Source organism: Bombus vosnesenskii, unplaced genomic scaffold (genome assembly GCF_011952255.1).
Source record: "Bombus vosnesenskii isolate JDL3184/JDL3185 unplaced genomic scaffold, Bvos_JDL3184-5_v1.1 scf7180000013264, whole genome shotgun sequence".
Classification (NCBI taxonomy): domain Eukaryota; kingdom Metazoa; phylum Arthropoda; class Insecta; order Hymenoptera; family Apidae; genus Bombus; species Bombus vosnesenskii.
In genome coordinates, this window is record NW_022882924.1 from 4,959,419 (window position 1) to 4,979,917 (window position 20,499).

General features: G+C 37.1%; 3 protein-coding genes across 4 annotated transcripts; all 3 read left to right on the plus strand.

Moving 5' to 3' along the window:
- Window positions 1–9,242: 9,242 nt before the first annotated feature.
- On the plus strand, window positions 9,243–12,089 carry LOC117240806 (heat shock protein 83). Its single transcript, XM_033506844.1, has 2 exons — window positions 9,243–9,376; window positions 9,773–12,089. Exons 1-2 carry the CDS (start codon window positions 9,374–9,376, stop codon window positions 11,924–11,926), a joined length of 2,157 nt encoding a protein of 718 aa, XP_033362735.1. The 5' UTR covers window positions 9,243–9,373; the 3' UTR covers window positions 11,927–12,089.
- A 390-nt stretch (window positions 12,090–12,479) lies between these two features.
- On the plus strand, window positions 12,480–13,360 carry LOC117240814 (28S ribosomal protein S36, mitochondrial). 2 transcript variants are annotated; one of them, XM_033506850.1, is made up of 4 exons: window positions 12,480–12,637; window positions 12,733–12,787; window positions 12,870–13,039; window positions 13,227–13,360. In XM_033506850.1, exons 1-4 carry the CDS (start codon window positions 12,614–12,616, stop codon window positions 13,242–13,244), a joined length of 267 nt encoding a protein of 88 aa, XP_033362741.1. In that variant the 5' UTR covers window positions 12,480–12,613; the 3' UTR covers window positions 13,245–13,360. The 2 variants fall into 2 exon arrangements, with proteins under 2 accessions (XP_033362741.1, XP_033362747.1); XM_033506856.1 differs by having other exon boundaries at window positions 12,879–13,039.
- A 441-nt stretch (window positions 13,361–13,801) lies between these two features.
- LOC117240824 (histone acetyltransferase KAT6B-like) lies at window positions 13,802–19,974 on the plus strand. The gene is made up of 9 exons (XM_033506858.1): window positions 13,802–14,083; window positions 14,303–14,656; window positions 15,093–15,355; window positions 15,436–15,625; window positions 15,928–16,067; window positions 17,362–17,519; window positions 17,594–17,780; window positions 18,354–18,860; window positions 18,897–19,974. The coding sequence occupies exons 1-9, from the start codon at window positions 13,939–13,941 to the stop codon at window positions 19,140–19,142; spliced, it is 2,190 nt and encodes a 729-aa protein (XP_033362749.1). The 5' UTR covers window positions 13,802–13,938; the 3' UTR covers window positions 19,143–19,974.
- Window positions 19,975–20,499: the final 525 nt, after the last annotated feature.

Here is a 20,499-nt window from a genome sequence, read left to right on the forward strand (position 1 = left end):
TTCAGACAGCGGAACCGATTCTACATCGTTCAAGGAGGCGTATCTTTGGGGTGCATAAATGCGTTTGAACGTAAAAGGCGTCTGAACGAAGGAAAAAGACGGAAAAGAAATCTTCCCTCCGAAACTAATTATTTTTAGGGTTACTTTTAGCGGGCCCTTATTCTCCAACCAACTAAACAGTCGTGTAAAAAAAAAGAAAAAAAAGAAAGCGATTGCCTTGGAACAACGAGCGCCGAGCCGTGGCCGAAATAGCCGTCGTTTTCGTGGCACGCCACGCTTAATGTGCGATTTAAACTCGAGACTGAAAATATATTTTACATCCGACGTCACGTACCGCCAATTAGCAAGTAAGACACGCGGATGGCGACGAGCAGACGATAGACGTTGCGAGTGGCAATTTTTCTGCGGCAGGAGCAACGCATCCGGGTTAAAGTATCGGACGGCCAAGTAGCTGTAGCACCTCGAAACGAGTTATTAGATCCCACGTTCGAGAAAGAATTCGTCGCTCGAGAATACCGAAGGTAATAAGCAATCGTGTTCGAGATAAAAGCGCAACGATTTATTCCGTTACGAAATTTTGCCGAGAAATCGAGAAAAAACGCGTATCGTCGAGGCGCGTAGAGTTCCCACGCCAGGTGCGCTGCTGGATCGTCCCCACGAATTCTCGTGTTCCATCGCTAATAGATTCGACAGAAGCCGACGAAAAGTTTCCTCGTGAGCAAACGGAACGAAGAAAATCCCGACGAATTCTTCTCGACGAGGTCGTGTAATTGCAGGTAGGTAGGGTCGGGCTTGGGATAGATGGTCGATGAGAAGGCACCAAACGTTGCATCGATTGGATTGGCGAAGGAAGCGCAAAGCCGAGCAGCTCGTTGAGGATATTCGAGAAGGGCCAAGTAACAGAGGTGGTTCGGACGTTGGAGAAATATTCGACTCGTCGGCGATCATTGTGGTGACGTCGTGAATTTTCTTCGAAAAACGAGAGGACAGACCGGCTACGTAGAGAGGTACGTACGAGGCCGAGCCTTCACCTCGATCGCGGTGTACGCGGCGCACACGTACACAGGTAAACGTACGTAGACAGGTACGCGAGCGAAACGACCGGTGAGCGAGGACAGAAGAGAAGAGAGAAGAGAAGGGAAAAGAAGACAGAGGAAAGAAAAAGAGGGACAAGACGAGACGAGACACGTGGAAACGTGCAAAACGCAGAAGAGAGAACAGAAGGAAGAGGAGAAACGAAGAAGGAGAGGATGTGAAAGGAAAGAGAAAAAGGAGGGTGGGAAGGAGGGAAAAGGAGGAGGCGCGAGAGATCGGTAGAGGGGTCATTGGTTGTTCGTTGCGCACTCTCAACGTATAGGAATCGTTATGGACCGACTATAGCCGTTGGAATGCGTCCTTTTTTCCCTTTTTCTGTCTCCCTATATACCTGGCGGGCTACTCTCGCTCCGTTGTGGCGACGACGTTGGCGGTGGCGGTGGCGATGGCGGTGGCGATGGCGGTGGCGGTGGCGGTGGCGGTGGCGGTGGCGGTGGCGGTGGCGGTGACGGTGGCGGCAACCACGGCGGCGAACCTCTTGCGGACAATCTCGTCGGCCGGCGACCGGTATAGCCGCGACCGACCCGCAGGAAAGAAACAACTATTCGACTTGATGGATCCGCGCTCCTTCGAACGTTCGGATTCGAGTCGCCGACACGCACCGGCCAACGACACGACAGCCATAGACAGCGAAGAAGAGAGTTTCGAACATCGAACATCGCGTCGTACATCGTGCCGAACAGAGAAATTGGAAATTGGAGCGTCCAAACTGACAGTGAAGAAAGTGAGAAAAACGAGACGACGGGGCGACCCACTGGCGAACGAAACGCAACCTCCTCTCGAAGAATCGACGAGGATCTTGGAGGACAAAAAGTGGGAAAAAGGCACGCGGGTCAACGGATACCTATAAAACGATAGAGACAAGAGGGGAATATACGAGACGCCGCGCCGCGTGGAAGGATCGTGAACTCGCGGCAAACCAGAAGAGTATTCGGGAACGAGGAGAACGAGAAGAACGAGATGCCGGCGCGAGGAAAGGCAAACGAGGCAACACGATAAAGAACGAATCAACCAGGTAGAAAGACAGGGATGCCGCGGTGAAGTTGCGAGAGAGCCGGCCAAACGAGAAGACCGACCAAAGAAGGAGAGGGAGAAGAAGAGAACGATAGAAGACGGATGTATATAGGTAGGAGGACAGGTAGTCGGCTCGAGGAAAGAAGAGACCGAGTGAAGAGCACACGGGGGAAAGAAGAGACGAAAGAAAAGGGAGGGTCCGCGAGGGGGAGTGGAGCGGTAAGCAGCGAAACGGAGCGGGGTAGAAAGCAGAGGGGTAAGGAGAGGAAAGGAAAGAGAAGAGAGAGACTCGTTCGAGAGAGAATCTCGTACGTATACCGGCAGTTCGGTTCGATGACGTCACGACGTCGATTTGAACGGACCAATGAGCGTTCGAAGCGAAGCTGAAGAGGTAAAAAGGATGTAGAGGGGACTGAACAGGCCGAAAGGACCCCGAGGGGGGCAACGAGCTCTAGGTTCCGGAGTTCGAGGGGGCAGGGGTAACGCGAAAGGTGCGTGCGGCCCCGGACGTGGGGCGCGGGGCCAGTTGATCAGTGAGTGCGGTAGTGATCTCATCTCGTACCGCGCCAGGTGTGACTCCTCTCTTTCCTCTTCTTTTGATCCGAGTCTATGTGCCCTTGGTAAGACGGAGCAAGCAGTAGCGGACTTAAAATTCACGTATCGACTCGGCCGTGTCCTCGACTCCGAGCAACAGGTATGCTCTCCTCTCTTTTTCGTATCAAAAGACATAGCCGCGTCACCGATTCCGACACCGTTCGATTCTATCTTCGAACCTCTAAATCCTACTCCAAATTTCGATTCCAAAGAAAATTTTAATTTCGCACCAGCTTACCTTCAATCAAATTCTCTTCGATTCGTTCAAAGAAACGATTATCTCCGCAAAGACGACGAATTCTAACAACGAAATTCTGATAAATTAGCACGAAAAACTTTCAATTGGAATTCAAATATTTAATAACGCATTCATTGTGTGAATCGTTGATCACCGGTGAACGCGATCGCTTGACAAGGTCAAGGCGAAAATCGCCGTGTGTGCGTTCTTACCTGTCTGCTTCTTGGCTATCCGTTTCCTTTCTATCGTCTATTCCGTCCTCGAGCGGCCATTCCACCGTTCTCTGTTTCTCTCCCTTCTGATCTATGAGATTTCGCGATTTAAACTCGAAAACTTCGACGTTTCTTCTCGCTCGATTCTTCGCGCTGCTCCGAGCCGAGTCTACCCGTTGCCGATTCGCACCGTTTCGCGTGCGAATTTCCTCGAGCCTCTTAGCAACAGGTTGCATCTGACTACCGTGGAAAAATAACCGCCGTTCGAACGCTCTTGTTCCCCCATACGCTCCAAATTTTACGCGACGTTCCTAATACCGTCCTTCCTTTTCAGATTTCGTCCGCACGGATGTTCGAAAATGAAATGCTCGTTCGAACCGAACGAACGACGTTTTTCAAATTTTACCTCGAATCGTCGCAGTTGACTTTTAAATTTGCATCGCGCAGCGATTTCAAGTTCTTATCGACGTTGAAGCCTTAACCGAAAACCGTCTTCATCTTGGAACTGGTGTTAGCGCGAGGACGTAATAACATAACCGATAACCGTTACGCGTAATTAATCAGGCGCATCGGCTATAGCGCTCAACGTATCAACCATTAAACGACTTAATTAATATACGGCGTCTCCACGATCGTTCTCCTCTTATTTCGAAAAAAAAATTTCAATCGATTCTCACGAACGTGACTCGCTCGTCCACTTCGACAAACCTGTTTGAATCGTTCTTTTTTTATACTCGACAAGGAGCAAAAAAGATCGTCTTTTCTGCGTCACAGCTACAAAGATTGGCGCGACAAGAAGCGACGCGGCGGCGGTGCGGTAGCGTTATGGCATTGCGGAAGCCTGTATCGCGAACGATCTTCAACGTACCGGCGAATGCATTCGAGATTTGCACGGTAGAGCGAGCGACCGAGAAATAAAACGCACATATGCATAGCCGTGTTCGACTGCACCGCGTGTACATGGAACATTGGTGATGCGAATCCTTCGATTCGTTGCGAGTGACGAAACGGGTCCGAGTGTCACCGAATAACCGGTTCCTCGTAAAACAGTAAAATTTTAATTTGAAAATTTCGATCCTTTCCTTGGTAACTTCACCGGTCCTACGTTATATTAGGAGATAAAGTCAAACAACTGCGCAATCGGCGACTGTAAATTAATTTGCAAGTTAAACCGTTCCGTTTGTTAGGTAAATAACGAGACAGGTACTATTTAACCGTGACGTTTCCTCCTTTCAGTTGTGGAATACAAACACTTAAACAAAAAGATTACTTTTCGCTTGACTTAAGCGCTAGTTCATCCTTTAGGATTCGACCGCCAGAATCTGCGAAACGTCGTCCGCCTCTTTGACGTTTAGCGACTCTATTTTTAATCTCGTTATTTAAGGCTCCACAAATTTTTGTCGAATAATCGTTCTATCAATTTGTTTTTCACAGTAAACAGAGGAAACTAGCTTTCGTAGAGGTGCGTTAGTCACGAGTAATCACGAGACCCGAAAGATATTTTAGGAAATAACGAGGAAAATGCCGCGAATCTTCTCGTCGAGAGGCTTCTTTTTCTCGCGCCTTTGGATCCGTTGCAGCGCGGCAGGGAAGTTAAATCAAGCTCGATAACTACATTCGAAGTGATAATGACTATAAGTGAAGCGACATTAGCCCCGATTATCTCAAGTACTCGTACAGCTGTGTTTGCGTAAACGATTGGAAGTCGCATTGGAAACCGACCTCGTTAGGAAAACCAATTTACCACGGGTACACGTTCGAAACGTTAGCTCGTGAAATTTCTGTCCACCGGACTGTTAACGTGCTGCCGTCATGATTTTTCACCGCGGGGGTAAGTTAGCGATTTAGAAAACACGCGTGTCGACGCGTAATGGCCACGAACAGAATTTCTGATTGTTGCGCAACGAATTCAGGAACGGAACGGAAAAGTTCTCGATAAAACGTACGATTAATAAGACGTATCGTGCAAAGACCCTGTAATAATGCCACGGTTGGACACCAGATTGTTAATTAAATCGTGAACTGTTAATTAGACCGTTAAACCGACCAGCATTGAGATTCAACGCCGAAAATATTTTTCAGCCTCGAGCAACGGTCACCGACACCTGCAAGAAATCTTCCTCGTTACTGCAAAATTCTTAGCGAATTCTCGGCGCAATTTTGGTAACGAGCTACGAACCGCTTCGACGGATTTTGGTTTTCGGCACTGGCCTTTTTTCCTACGAGAACGAACGACAATTGCATAGGTTAGCTGTGCAACAACAAGCCGTGACGAACAAATGGAACGAATCGAAGGTCGGCTTATCATGAAAGATAGGTACTTACTCATATTTGCTGTAGGTACGTGACGATGGACTTGTGCAACTTGGATAAGCCATTCCAGCGGCAAAGTAGGCTAGAAATCTCAGTTGCCTTTGTTGCTGTAGCAGCTTTCAACAGGGAGAAAAAATAAAGAAAATTGAGTTTTAGAAAGTCGGGGATTATCGTTGAATCGAGTCTAAATCTTTCTGATCAGTCTTCCTGTTACGCTCGATACGAGAGCGAACCAGAAATAAACCGGCAGTTTTTCAGGTGAGTATACCACGGTTCTTCCTTCTTTATTTTTCTATCTTTTACTCTTTTCTTAATGGGATCTTTTGCACTTTCACTCTCGTGATAAAACGCGTGCACGGAGATGTAAGTACGATATTCGCTCGCGGCATCGTTTCTATCGAACCATCGACCGCCATCGATTTCATTTCCGACAAATATTTCACCGTTGATGTTCGCAAACGTATTTTTACATTTACAAAAATTACGGATCAACGAACAAGTAAAAAGAGTAAAAAGATCGTGTCGCAATTTTTTAAATTATCTGTTGCGAAATTCGATAAGGCGGCTAATACTGGCGTATTTCCCCGCCTATCAGATTCGATAAGCGTGTTATTTAAATATAAAATTATTGGCGAATGTGTCAGATCCCCATTGTGCAAGCCGGTGGTCTTCCGAAAAGTTCATGTTATTTTTCTACTCACGTCCATGCCCGTATTTCATATCGAGATTGAGAAGTTGTACAGATAAAGAGGCGAGGAGAAGCGCGGGAAGCACCGAACAGCTTGATGATAAAATAGAAGTCAGCCACGCGTGTACTGCAGCGTGAGATCATAACTTTCTCCAAATGGTAGTTCTTACGAAACATCGTACTGGTCTACTGGTGGACTGACCGAATGAAAAGCACAGCATTGGGTATCAAAATCGTTGCTACGACCACGAAATATAGATTACATTTCGAATAATAATCGACGGTAAAACCAACGATTCAACGTATGAATCTCCTTTTCTTTCTAACGAATATCGTCCGACTCGAGTGGAGTACCTCCGGTTAACATTCGCCACATTTTACGTGCGCCTTATGATTTACACGTGATATTTCTCGCAATCTGAAGTTTATCTCTGTATATTCGTGTTCTGCAGATATAACTTTTGTTAAAGTTGTGAATCAGTCAGTCGGAAATGGCAACCAGGAAACTCGATGATACCGCAAGATGCACGGAGCCAATGTAATTATGACGCAACGATATAACGTGTTGCGCGTTCTACGATTCAGCAAAACCGTATCGCCTCGTTTCTTCGACCATTTACGTTTCACTTAAACGACTTGGAGCGAGCAACACAAATCGAAAACGTTACACCGTGTGACCGTATGGCCGCCGCTTTCTCTGCATTCGGTGCTTTCCATTATCATGCTTTTAGGAAGAGAATGACTTTGGCCTGGTAACGATGGAAAAATTTCCAGATATACGCTCGTAGCCTCTGGCTATCCTCTACCCGAAGGCCCGTCTTACCGACTAACTTTCACTCCGAAATGTCAACGGTTGTGTTTCACTTTTCAAACCCGTGCGCATATCAATCAATTCGTGGTTACGCGACAAAGGGACGATTGTTGTAAAGCGGTTTCCGATTTCTCCGTTCTTTCTGTTACAGAGTGGGGACACCATCGACACGTGCATGCCATTATCTGCACCGGGAAATAGTGGATTTTCGATCGAGAGGGAGACGCTCGCTCGTATAAACAGCCGTTAACGATCGATCCGTATGTTTACCGATTTTTACGATCTCGAGAATAGAAGGCCCGACACTGTCGGATGAATTGGCCGGCAGCAAAGAAGGTTTTCGATTCTCGACGGTTTGATTGGTTGGCACGACTAACTTTGCGAGTATTTCAACACTCGAGGTAACAAGAAGATCTTGGCGCGGACATTTTCTTTGGTTATCTAGCTGTATGAGTATTATTCGACATCATAAAGCTAGGTTACCGGAGTTAAGCTCCTCGCCATATCAACTCCGCCGATTCTTCTTCCCCGTTTCGATTTGCTACTCAAGTAACCGCAAACCGATGGATGTAAAAATGACTGAAATCTTTAAATACATATAACCATAAGTATTTTTAAAAAAACCATATATGTATATATATTGTAAATAAATATAAATTTTCAGAAAGAAAGAATAAAAATATTTTCTGAAACCCCAGAAATCCCGACAAATACTTACTGACCATATCGACGAAAGAAAGATGTCTTGTAGAATAAACAACATCGAAACACGATGAATAGAAAAAGATCGCGCCTTACATGCTTCGAACATTTCTGTATTCCTTCTGCATGAAAATCTACGGGTTAGGCATTTGTAATTATACTAGTAGTGTCATTGCCACGTGACTCGATTACCAATTAAGGACATTTCAGAACTTACAAGCATCGATATTTCGTTTTCTTGCGTAGTCATATTTCGTATACCAAGAAATCAAACTTCGGCATTGTCTTATCGATCGGCACGTCTTAAAAATAAATTCGAACACGGGCGAATAAAAAAAGGCAGTTATGCTCTTTTTATACAGAAGTTCTCGAATTAAAAGATATATGTTCTCATAGATTCATTTTTATATTGCGCCGGAAATAAAGAAAGAAGTAAAAAAAACTGTAAACCGATATACACTTACCTAGGAGAAACGAATTGAACTATAGGACTATATTTGTTTAATAAAATATAAATTCCATTAATTCTCCTAACAGAGACTAGACAAAAAATTGACTTGTGTATTTGCAATAAACTTAGGGGGCGCCACGTTCCAATACATGGAGAAGTACGATCCGATACCGACTGGATTTTCACAATTTTTATAAACGCTTCTTCGTACGCCACCGTTGATCTAGATATATATCATTCTTTGATTCTTTGAAACATTCAACAACGAAATCCTTAAAATAACATACGTAAAAGAGAACTCGTATGCATTCATACTTGCATAATTTTTTGATGATTTAATTTATCGATTATTAGCAATCTACTTCTTGGTATTCTCTTAAGGTCGCAACAAATATGCGTAATATGCTATGACTCATGAGATGAATATTTTTCTTAAAACATTCTACCGGAATAATAGGTAAATTACAATGACAAAGAACGAATCGTTTCCAGGATCTCACCCATACAGATAATTACGCTATGAACCATTTAAAATGATAAGATTTTTCTTAAATATGTTAAAGACAAAATTATTCGGCGAAAACTAACTGGAAAAGTTTTACTGCGAAAACACTTATTTAAAACAATCAAATCACAAAATTTAATACGACTGTTAATAACTCAATTCGATATATCTATCGATAACATTTTATTTAAAGTAACTATAAATGAAATTTTCCGATTTTGCATGCTCGTTGATGATGCTAATAAAACAGCCTAATCATAATTAACAAAAGTACTAGTATATGAATGATTTGTCCACTTGTTTAATTGTACACTTGTCTGATAATGTTGGATACATTAATTCATAACAAATTCCGGAAGTACCGCGCTAGGGAGAAAAAGAATCATTGTCGTTTTTATCGTTTGAACAGCACGTATTTTTGTTCGATTGGAGGAAAATTATGTGTTTCTATTTCTTGGCAGGCGACCGATACCAATAGCAGAGACAAAAGCGATTCATTGATTAAAAATCATTGAAATAGATTTAAATTCCACCGGATATGGAGTATTCAAAGGGGTAAAAAAGTTCTAGAACATTCTAGAACATTCTAGAATTTTGGCAAGTATATAAAGAGAATCCTAGTCATTGCGCGACTCCATTCTACAAGCTGCCGGTACGTGGTACTGTGTCATTTGTTAAGTGTATCATTTGTTATATCAATTTAACTGGACATTAAGGCATAATTGCTTTAAATTGACTGATAAGAAATATATGGTAAGTTTATATCAAATTCACATATTTAATAAATGTTTTAATTGATAAACTTCTATGGTTTTATGATTATGCTAAACTATGTTAACGTTTTCATTACCGATCCTTTTTGTTCAATTCAAATTATTAATTCACGTGTATTTTATTCACACGTATGTGTTTTTGTATCTTTCTAAAAATTTTACTACACCTAGATTAAATTCGCAATGAAACTAACAAAGTGAAGTAAGCTTTGTTGCATCTATATGTATATATACACATGTGGTGCATACCACATGTTTATGACATGGATGTAATTATTGCATATTAGAAAAAATAAAAGAAATACACGAGATTTTTTTATATAAAGATTAAAAAGAATTAATATAAGTTTAATTTTTTTTTAAATATTTATTACAGATGTCAACAGAGATGGAGACAAAAGCGGGAGATGTGGAAACTTTCGCCTTTCAAGCAGAAATTGCTCAACTTATGTCATTGATTATCAATACCTTTTATTCTAATAAGGAAATTTTCCTGAGAGAACTGATTTCAAACTCTAGCGATGCTCTTGATAAAATACGCTACGAGTCTTTAACAGATCCTACTAAGCTTGACAGTGGTAAAGAATTGTTTATTAAAATTATTCCAAATAAAGATGATGGCACTTTGACCATCATTGATACTGGTATTGGTATGACCAAAGCTGACCTGGTAAATAATCTTGGTACAATTGCCAAGTCTGGTACTAAAGCTTTTATGGAAGCGCTTCAAGCTGGTGCAGACATATCCATGATCGGACAATTTGGTGTAGGTTTTTATTCTGCCTATTTAGTAGCAGATAAGGTAACTGTTGTTTCCAGACACAATGACGACGAACAATATCTGTGGGAATCGAGTGCTGGCGGATCGTTTACCGTTAGGCACGATACTGGAGAACCATTAGGGCGAGGAACAAAGATTGTTCTACATGTAAAGGAAGATCAAACTGAATACTTAGAAGAGAGTAAAATCAAAGAAATTGTAAAAAAGCATTCTCAATTCATTGGTTATCCAATTAAATTAGTAGTACAGAAGGAACGTGAAAAGGAGCTGAGCGAAGATGAGGCTGAAGAAGAAGAAGAAAAGAAAAAAGAAGATGATGGAAAACCAGAGGTTGAGGATGTAGAGGAAGAAGAAACAGCAGAGGGTGAAGGAAAGAAAAAGAAGAAGAAGACTATTAAAGAAAAGTATACCGAAGATGAAGAATTGAACAAAACAAAACCCATCTGGACTAGGAATCCTGATGATATAACCCAAGAAGAGTATGGTGAATTCTACAAATCATTGACAAACGATTGGGAAGATCATTTGGCTGTTAAACACTTCTCTGTAGAAGGTCAGTTGGAGTTCAGAGCTTTACTTTTCGTGCCAAGGCGTATGCCATTTGATTTATTTGAAAATAAGAAGAGGAAAAATAATATTAAACTGTATGTAAGGAGAGTGTTCATTATGGACAATTGTGAACAGTTAATTCCAGAATACTTGAATTTTATGAAGGGAGTAGTGGATAGCGAAGATCTTCCGCTAAATATCTCTCGCGAAATGCTTCAACAAAATAAAATCTTAAAGGTTATTCGTAAAAACTTGGTTAAAAAATGCATAGAATTGTTCGAAGAACTCACAGAGGACAAGGATAACTATAAGAAATTCTATGAACAGTTTAGCAAAAACATTAAATTGGGTATTCATGAAGATAGTTCTAATCGTAATAAATTGTCGGATCTTTTGAGGTATCACACCTCAGCTTCTGGAGACGAAGTATGCTCTCTTAAGGACTATGTAGGCAGAATGAAAGAGACTCAAAAGCACATTTACTTTATTACTGGGGAGAATAAAGAACAAGTTGCAAACAGTTCATTTGTTGAACGTGTTAAAAAACGTGGCTTTGAAGTAGTTTATATGACAGAACCTATCGACGAATACGTGGTGCAACAAATGAAAGAATTTGATGGTAAGCAATTGGTATCTGTAACCAAAGAAGGATTGGAACTTCCCGAGGACGAAGAAGAGAAAAAGAAAAGAGAAGAAGACAAAGCTAAATACGAAAATTTATGTAAAGTAATGAAAAATATTCTTGATAACAAAGTAGAAAAAGTTGTAGTATCAAACCGATTGGTTAATTCTCCTTGCTGTATAGTCACTTCACAATATGGCTGGACTGCCAATATGGAAAGGATCATGAAAGCTCAAGCTCTTAGAGACACTTCTACTATGGGATACATGGCAGCAAAGAAACACCTTGAGATAAATCCGGATCATGCTATTATCGAAACCCTTCATCAAAAAGCAGAGGCTGATAAAAGTGACAAAGCAGTAAAAGACTTAGTAATTTTGTTGTTTGAAACAGCACTTCTTTCATCAGGTTTTACATTGGATGAACCACAAGTTCACGCTGCAAGAATTTATAGAATGATCAAGTTGGGTCTTGGTATCGATGAAGAAGAATCTATACCAGAAGAGCAAACAACAGAAGAAGTTCCTCCTTTGGAAGGAGACACAGAAGATGCTTCACGAATGGAAGAAGTAGATTAAGTTTAAGATCTGAATATGACATCAATGCTTAACGTCATTGTAGTCATTGAAAGACTGCTGAAATAACCACGTTTTATGTGGTATTACAAACGAAATTGTCTGATACCAAATACTTTGGAATTAAGTAAAATTTACAATAAAATTTATTACAATATATATATATATTATATATATAAATAAATATATGTATTTTTATTATCTACACCTACCATATTAAATACTACATAATATATTACTACACATAGCAAAAATTAAAAAAAAAAAAAATGAATAATCGTTGTAGTTACGAAAATTTCTAGAGATAAAATATTAGATATTAGACACACTTATTTCGTAATGTCACATATTAGCTGAATTAACCTAAATTGATACTTAAATTTGACAAATTTTTAAATTCAATACATTGCATTACATATTCCTCTTGCCTATTTATATTTGAATTGAATTAGATATACTTAAGCGAAGTTAAGTAGAAAAGTTGCTTATTAATTTCTGGTGATATCATATGATGTTAGTTTCGCGAAATTAATGAATTTCACACAGGTATTTGACGATTATTTTGTCCTCGTTAAAGTATGTCAAAACACGCCATCTACTTGAAGCTTTAAAGCGATCGAAAGAAGCTTCTGTTGCAAGTAAAACTTGGCCTTCGAATAAGACACAGCAGAAAGATATTAAAGAACAATTATGATGGCAAGCAAAGGTTGGAAGGTCAGTGCATCGGTATAATCGTAAAAAAAGTATACCGTATGTTAATATATGACTATAATAAAATCACTCAATTTACAAGATTTAAATTTTAATAGGTAGTAAAACCACATGTGCCTCTGATTAAATTTCGTAAAGGTGGAAGTGGCAGAGGTAATAATATCAAGCAAGAGTTACTGTTGACATTTGAATGTTTCAGTTGAAAAAGCCGACTGAAATCCTTGTTATTGGTTAGTTATTCCAGGTACAGCCACACCATCTGTGCATGCAGGGCCGACTATGTCGCAAAAAAGTATTGGTGCAACAGGACCTGATGTAGTGGTTTTACCGACAATAGAAGATATTTATCTTCCTCCACGTTATCAAAGACGACCCATTGATGAAAAGGAAATTGCATATATTAATGTAAGTATTCTGTTATTTTATCAGTGACTTTATGTAATCAAACTTGCCATTCATATAGAACATAAATTATTAGAATTTAGATGAATTTATGATATTTATGATCTTTATATTCATGTAATACTTTCTGAAATCCATATGCAATGGAAAAGGAACAAATTTTTATTAAATTAGTTCTTTTTTGTTACAGAGAGGTGGTCCAGAATAAATTCCTTTGGGAATTATCAACTCTGTACTCAATATATAGAACATTATCAACTCTAGGGTATTATTACACTTTTTCTGTATAAACAATTCTGTAAATAAATGCCAGCAAAACAATAACCTATAAATTGTATATATTTTTATCATCCATCTATCAGACAAGGTCTTTCTTTGCCTATGTGACATTGCCAGAACCTGCTATTTCTGGCTTACTTTTTGGCTTATTCTTGTAACAGATAGAGTGTTTTGATCCTAGACAAAAAAAAAGTTCAGCAAAATTACGTTATTCCGGTATAATGTTTGTGTATTGTTACATTAGTATTATCATTAAAAATTAGTCAGCTTCTAAATATAAGGATGTTCCAAACTTTTTAACACAGTTCCTTTTATGTTAATCTTTTTAATATATTTATTGAGTTAGGTATAACAAATTGGAAAGACTTACACTTTTTAAATATGTTCTTTGCCACTTGATTCTATAAATGTATTTGCGAATTCTGTTAAGGATAAATTAAAGAAAAACGTTTTGGGAGTAAAAGCTGATAGACACAGCCCTGTCCCATGACAGAAATAGCAGACGACAGTGCGCTGCGTCTTCCATCCACTTTCGCGATCCCTGGACGTGCCAGTGGAAGAACTACAGTTGTTTTACCATTTATCGAAGTTGCGAGAACGATACGAACGACAAATTTACGAATATGGCTGAAATAACGGATTTCGGTCCAAGAAAGGCGATTTTTGTCCTAGCAATTGTAATCGGGTGTTTTGCAGTATTGTGGCCGAAAATATTCTATCCTATGTTCACAGCATCTGTCAGTCCACATTATACGTCGGACAATTCAGGTAAGATTTTATCGAAATATCTAATTCATTGAAGACAAAAGAGAGTACGTGATATTACGAAGAAATTTTATTTATATTGAATTTAAAAAAACTAGCTACTTAATTACAATCACATATATTTTTCTGTTGCCTTCAATTCGTTTTCTTTTAATTAATTATTTAAAAGTAAAAATTATATTTTTTTCTTGTCAATGAATTAAATTCTCAAATGTTTATTAGCATGCTGCGATGTAATCTTTGAAAGTGATGTCACTGCTGCTGATATTATGTATGAAATATGTCAGAATATACTGAAACATCATCAAATTGATCCAAGAGTAAGGGATGTTTTGAAAACTGTAAAATTAACACCACAAGGTGCAAGTTTGTGTAGAGAAGAAATTTTAGCTAGATGTGGTATAGATTTATCTACATTTCTTGCTGAAAGAGAACGCCTGGGAAAATCTTATAAACAAGTTTTAGAAGAAATCAGATCATTTAATAGTTCCCTCTGTCTTAAAATACATTTTGGTATAGCTCTTTCTCAACTAGGAACTCCACATCTAATCAGATATCATATTTTAATGCCGCACAGTAAGAATTATAAAAAGTCTTATTTAAAACTTTTGACATTAGCTACTAACAAGCATGAGTAACTTTCTTTTACTATTAACATAATTATATCATTTGAATTGAATCACTGAATTAGTAATTACTTCTAATAAAGAGTATCAGTTTGGTATTATTAAACTAACCAATTATATATGGAAAGGAGATTCAAGTTATCTCTTCTATTTGGCAGGTTGCCAAAAGAACAAGTATGTATAACTAGAGATGAGTAGATGGGAATAAGTTTGGCCTATAGTTATAGCTTTAAATGTGTGTAATAGACTAAAATGATAATGTACTAACGTTTCTATAAAACTTGAAATAATTATAAAGAAATTATTACAAGGAATTTTGAGTTCTGTTTGTTTTACATGCTATTTTTTTCAAGTAATATTTAAAAAAATAATATTTGTATTTTTAGGTACCATAAAACAAGAACGAGGTACACCTCCACATGCAGGTGGTTTACATCCTGCATTAAGAGAACGTGGTAGAACTATTCCTTCCTCGCATATTGTACCAAAGGTAGCAGATAGACCTGATCATGTTGTGCCAAAGATGAGACCACCTTTAGGAGGTGCAGGACATGTTGTTCCTGCACCAAAAGGAAATGGTACTATGGGAATTATTATGCCATTATATACTTCGGGCATTGTATTATTTTTCCTATATACAATTGTAAAGGTAAAATATTCTATAAAATTTGGATATTTAGGTAACTTTATTTAAATTTTATGAAATCTTATTGTAATTTATTTTATTAGGTACTGAGAAAAAATTCGGATAGTGAAATCATTTCAGAATATCCAGGAGCTGCAGCGGAGAAAGAATTTCGGAAAATGGTATTTAGTCCTGAAGCTTTTGCTACTGCAATGACTGGTGGTACAATGCATTATCAAAAGGAGAGGTCCCCATCGCCACAAAGGCCACCTACCATAGAGGAATTAAAGGACCGTAAGTTCTTTAAATGTTTGAGAGATATTGACAACACTTGATTTACATTATCATTAATGCAGTGTTTTCCTTGAAAGCTAGTTCCTTTAAAGAAATACTGAAAAATAAGGTACATGTTTTTTTGAGTATCTAATCAGATTTTTAAATGGTGTTGCATGATGCAAGGTTTGCACAATTAGAACACACACGTATTTATATCATAAATTTAACAAAAAACTGTTAGACTAAAATTAAAAATATTGTAAGTACTCGTGTATATTCTCTGAACACGTTTGGTAATGTTATACATGCTGGAACACAAGAAGCGGCAGGAGACATAGAGATAGATCAACTGAGACGACGTTTGGTCGAGACGGAAGCAGCCATGGAAAGAATTGTTGTTCAGATGGGCAACATATCACGTTCAGTTATGCATAGTCCAAGCCCACAACAAGAACTCAAGGTTTACTAGACTAATTATGAAACAATTTACATTTTCAGTTTTTTAGTCTTTAGAAATGTGCACGTTGTTGTGTTCTGATTGCGTTTCAAGTTTTACCTCTCCTGTTGTACATTATATACATATTCATTACGAGATCTTCGACATTATGAGATCTTCGACATTTCGCTTTTTCTTATTCTCCAATGCTTCTGTATAACTATATTTAAATTATTGATCACTTTTTATATATTCATCTTCATATAAAAATGTGCATACTCATATTTTAGCTGAGTGAAGTACTCGTTAAAAGCATTTAAATTATTAAATATATTATAAATGATAGAATTTATAGTTCTTATTTTTACATTTAAATAGTAGATGGGCCTCCAAAGTCCAAAGGCCTGGCAGGGGTTGATCGCTCATCTAAGGTATATTCTTTGCCTCAAAGATTACCTAACAAGAGTAACCAAAGTTTGAGAGAAATTGCTTGCTCTAAATTTATATTTTTCCACAAATAATAAATCTGTTATACTCAGGTTGCCTTTAAATCATTGACAATCATTTCAGTTGTTCAGGTATATAACTTACGGCGATTAATAAAGTAACAACGTGAATATGTCATAATAACTTTTATCTTTTTCCTCATTATTATTTTTATACATGGAAATGAGTATATAGATAAAGACGTATTGTCGACTATAACACATGGCAATAAGTACATACCCTCGGCGAAAAATTCGAAGTTAACGAAGTGATTGTCAATGATTACAACATGTAATATTTTCAGTGAAATAAAAATATTTGTCATTTAAAGGTAACCTGTTATATTTAGGTATCTTTAAATTCTAATATTAAGGAGTCAACCTTGCAATAACAACGTTTCAGAGTATTTATGATGTATTAAAACATGTTAAAACATATTAAAAATTATCGGTAGTGTATATTTTTTTAGATATAATCTCTTTCATTAAATTCATAACTTTAAATGCATGTTTATAAATTAACTATTGTTATTTATAGCTCCATTAATTTAGTTACTATTACATTGTAAGTTTTTTTAACAGAACAGCATGATTTTTTAAACAATGTTTTAAAATGTGTGAATTTTTAAGCAAATGCTGTATTGTATTTGTAAAAAGAAGGAGATTAAAAACTTCATTTATTTATTAAGTATTAACCATCGTAATGCAGTATTCAGAATATACATTATATATATATATATATATATCTTATATTAAAAAATTTAAAGTAAAATATTATTCCCTTAAGGCAGTATAATACAAAAGATCATTTATTTGCATTATTTAATTTACAGAACGATACCATTGTCCAGGCTGAACATAGTATGACAGATGAAGAAGTAGAAAACATAGAACATTCGCCAACTGTTAAAGTCATAGGTATGGAAATGACAGCTAGTTGTGAGGGTAAGGGTAGTAGACCTACTACTCCTATAATCCCAATTTCACAAAGGTAATGAAAGCATTTTGAAAAGATATATTTGTTACAATATAGCATATTTAGTAAATGTAATGGAACTATTTCAGTCATATTGAGAGAGAAAAAACACCACCAAAACCGATATATTTAGAAGGTGCACTTCCTCCACAATGCGAATTACTTGTAACAGATTCAGAAACGCAAGCTCAAAAAGCAGAAGAGGATGTAGAGGCACCTGTTGTACTTTCAGGCAAAATGACCCTCTCTCTCATCAGTCTCGACCAAAATGCAGCTGTAAGAAAATATTAGAATTACCAACAGAATCAAATGAATCTGCGGAGCCTTGTTTTATTTGGTGATTCTTTCATTCATTTAATTGTTTGCTTCTGTACAGATTAGTTAATATGAAAATGGCAAATCACAGGAACTATGTAGGATGTAAACATTATTTTTTTCAAATAATTACTAACATAAATTGAACATTAATGTGCTATTACGCATCAGTAATTATTAATCTGTGATTTATTTTGAGCATTAATATTTAATTTATATTATCTACTAAATGGATTACTAATGTATTAGTTTTTAACTAGAATGCATACACTATATATATTACATCTTTTTCACTATTACAAATAATAACATTTACATAACTAACATATGAATAACTGAATATTTAATTATAACTTTGTTACAATAACAGCAAATATTATTTGCCTGAACTATTTAAATCCACATAATCATTCTACATTTAGTTACACTGTTTAGTTATCCCTTTCCGAATTTATAATTATTACACTAGATTGAATCATACATTATAATGTCATACTAAAAATAAAGATACTAAATATTGTCCCACTACTTTAGGTATCTGAGGTAGAAGATCATAAAATACAAAATACAGAAGATACAACAATTTTGAATATGGATGATACAGAAAAAGCTCTAAAGGTTAGTACAACCAATAGAAAAGAGGAAGTAGATACCGAACTACAAGTTAATGAAATGAAAGAAATTTATAAAGAAAAACAACAGCAAATAAAAGGGGAAGAAAAAAAGCAAGAAATATATATAGAACAAAATATATTTAAAGATGACCAACAAGAACAAATTGAAGAGAAAGGTGGAAAAACAGAGGTAAAAGAAGGTGAAGAAGCAGAAGAGATTGAAAAGGCAAAGGGAAGTGAAGAAGATAGGGGAAGAGTAAAATTAACTGACAAGGAGGAGAGTGAAGAAGAAAAACAGACTGAGGAAGATGAAGTGAATAAAGATGTAGAGGTGGAGGAGGAAGAAGAGGAGGAAGAGGAAGAGGAAGAGGAAGAGGAGGAGGAGAGTGAGGAAGAAGAGGAGGAGGAGGAGGAGGAGGAGGAGGAGGTGGTGGAAAGCGAGGGAGAAGAGGAGGGCGTGGAGGAAGAGTTGGAAGAGGAAGAGGAGGAGATGGAGGAAGAGCAGGAAGAGGACGATGATGAGGACGAGGAGGATGAAGGGGAAGAGCAGGGGGAGGGGGAGGATGAAGAGGAAGAGAAAGAGGAAGAAGGAGAAGAAGAGGATGATAGAGAGGAGGAAGAGGGAGAAGAAGAGGATGACGAAGAGGAGGAAGAGGGAGAAGAAGAGGATGACGAAGAGGAGGAAGAGGAAGTGACGGGAAGCGAATAGGAAACGGAAGAAAAACAAGAGAAAGGACAGGATAATAGAAGAAATATATAAAAAATATATATTTTACTTTAAATATATCAGTGAGAGAAAACAAGTATGGTAAATGAGAAGATAATGACAGTTGTAAGAACAACGAAATTGTAAAAATTTGACAAGGGAAATTAAATAGAACAGATTAAAGATGAAAATAATGAGTTACATTATAATGAAAAGACAATTCAGGATAAAAAGAAAAACTATAATGACGAATTAACGTTTGATTGAATCAGTGTTTACCAATCTTGAAAATTTGCAGACTATAGTAAGAAAGAAATAACAAAATAGTCACGAATGGTATAGATCTTGGTTAAGCACTGCCAAAGACCTAATATGTTCATAAGAATCGAATTTATTATATGATTACATTTTTGCCTATTGTATCTTATATTTATATTTCATAGGATCAAAAATTTACTAATCAGAGGGGCCAAGTAAGAGGCAGTGCATCGTGCACATATCTGATAAAGTCATTGTGCAATAATGACCACAGAATTCAAGCACAGGCAATAGGCACTAAGTAATTATTAATATGCATTACTGTGGTATTAATCCTATATCAGGTATGGTGATTGGCAAGCACTGATCTGTAGAACGCTTGTACACATACCAATTGTTTAATGTTATCTAGAATTTTGTATTATGCTGGCAATTTATTAATTTCTTGTTCATTTTTTATTTATCGCATTAAATTTTATATGGAATTCTGTATGCAGTATTTGAGTTACATTTAGCTGAGAATTTTTTAATAATGTAGTTCATAAAACCATTTAGTATATAGCCATTGTCATTTTCATACCTATGTTTAATTATGCAGTTCCATATTGAATGCAACTATTGAATGACTCTTCATCATATTATGTATAATTCCCTGACGTTCATTATGTAAAAATGAAAGATATTAAAATACAAGTTGAAATCGTATTCAGTGTTGTATAAAAATTAAAGAGTTTAATTGCATGATCTTCCATAATAATGTTAATAACGTATTTTAATGTTCACATCATATTTTAATAGCCATTATGAGATGAAGTTATTAGTACTGTTATATGATGTCTATATAAATAGATAATGTTAAATGTAAACTATTATTAAATATATCTTAAAAAATTTTTATGTCAATAATACAGAGTTGGCGCATTTTTTTGTAATATGTATTACTGTTAAGAAAACGCGGACCTCGTAAATGTTTATCCAGTTATAGTTTAAAAATTACGCCCAATCGTAAAAATGTTAAAAATGTTCCCACATGCAACATTTAAAACAAGTTTGATATAAATGACTTTAATAATAATTAACTAATTTTTTTTAAATAATCGCT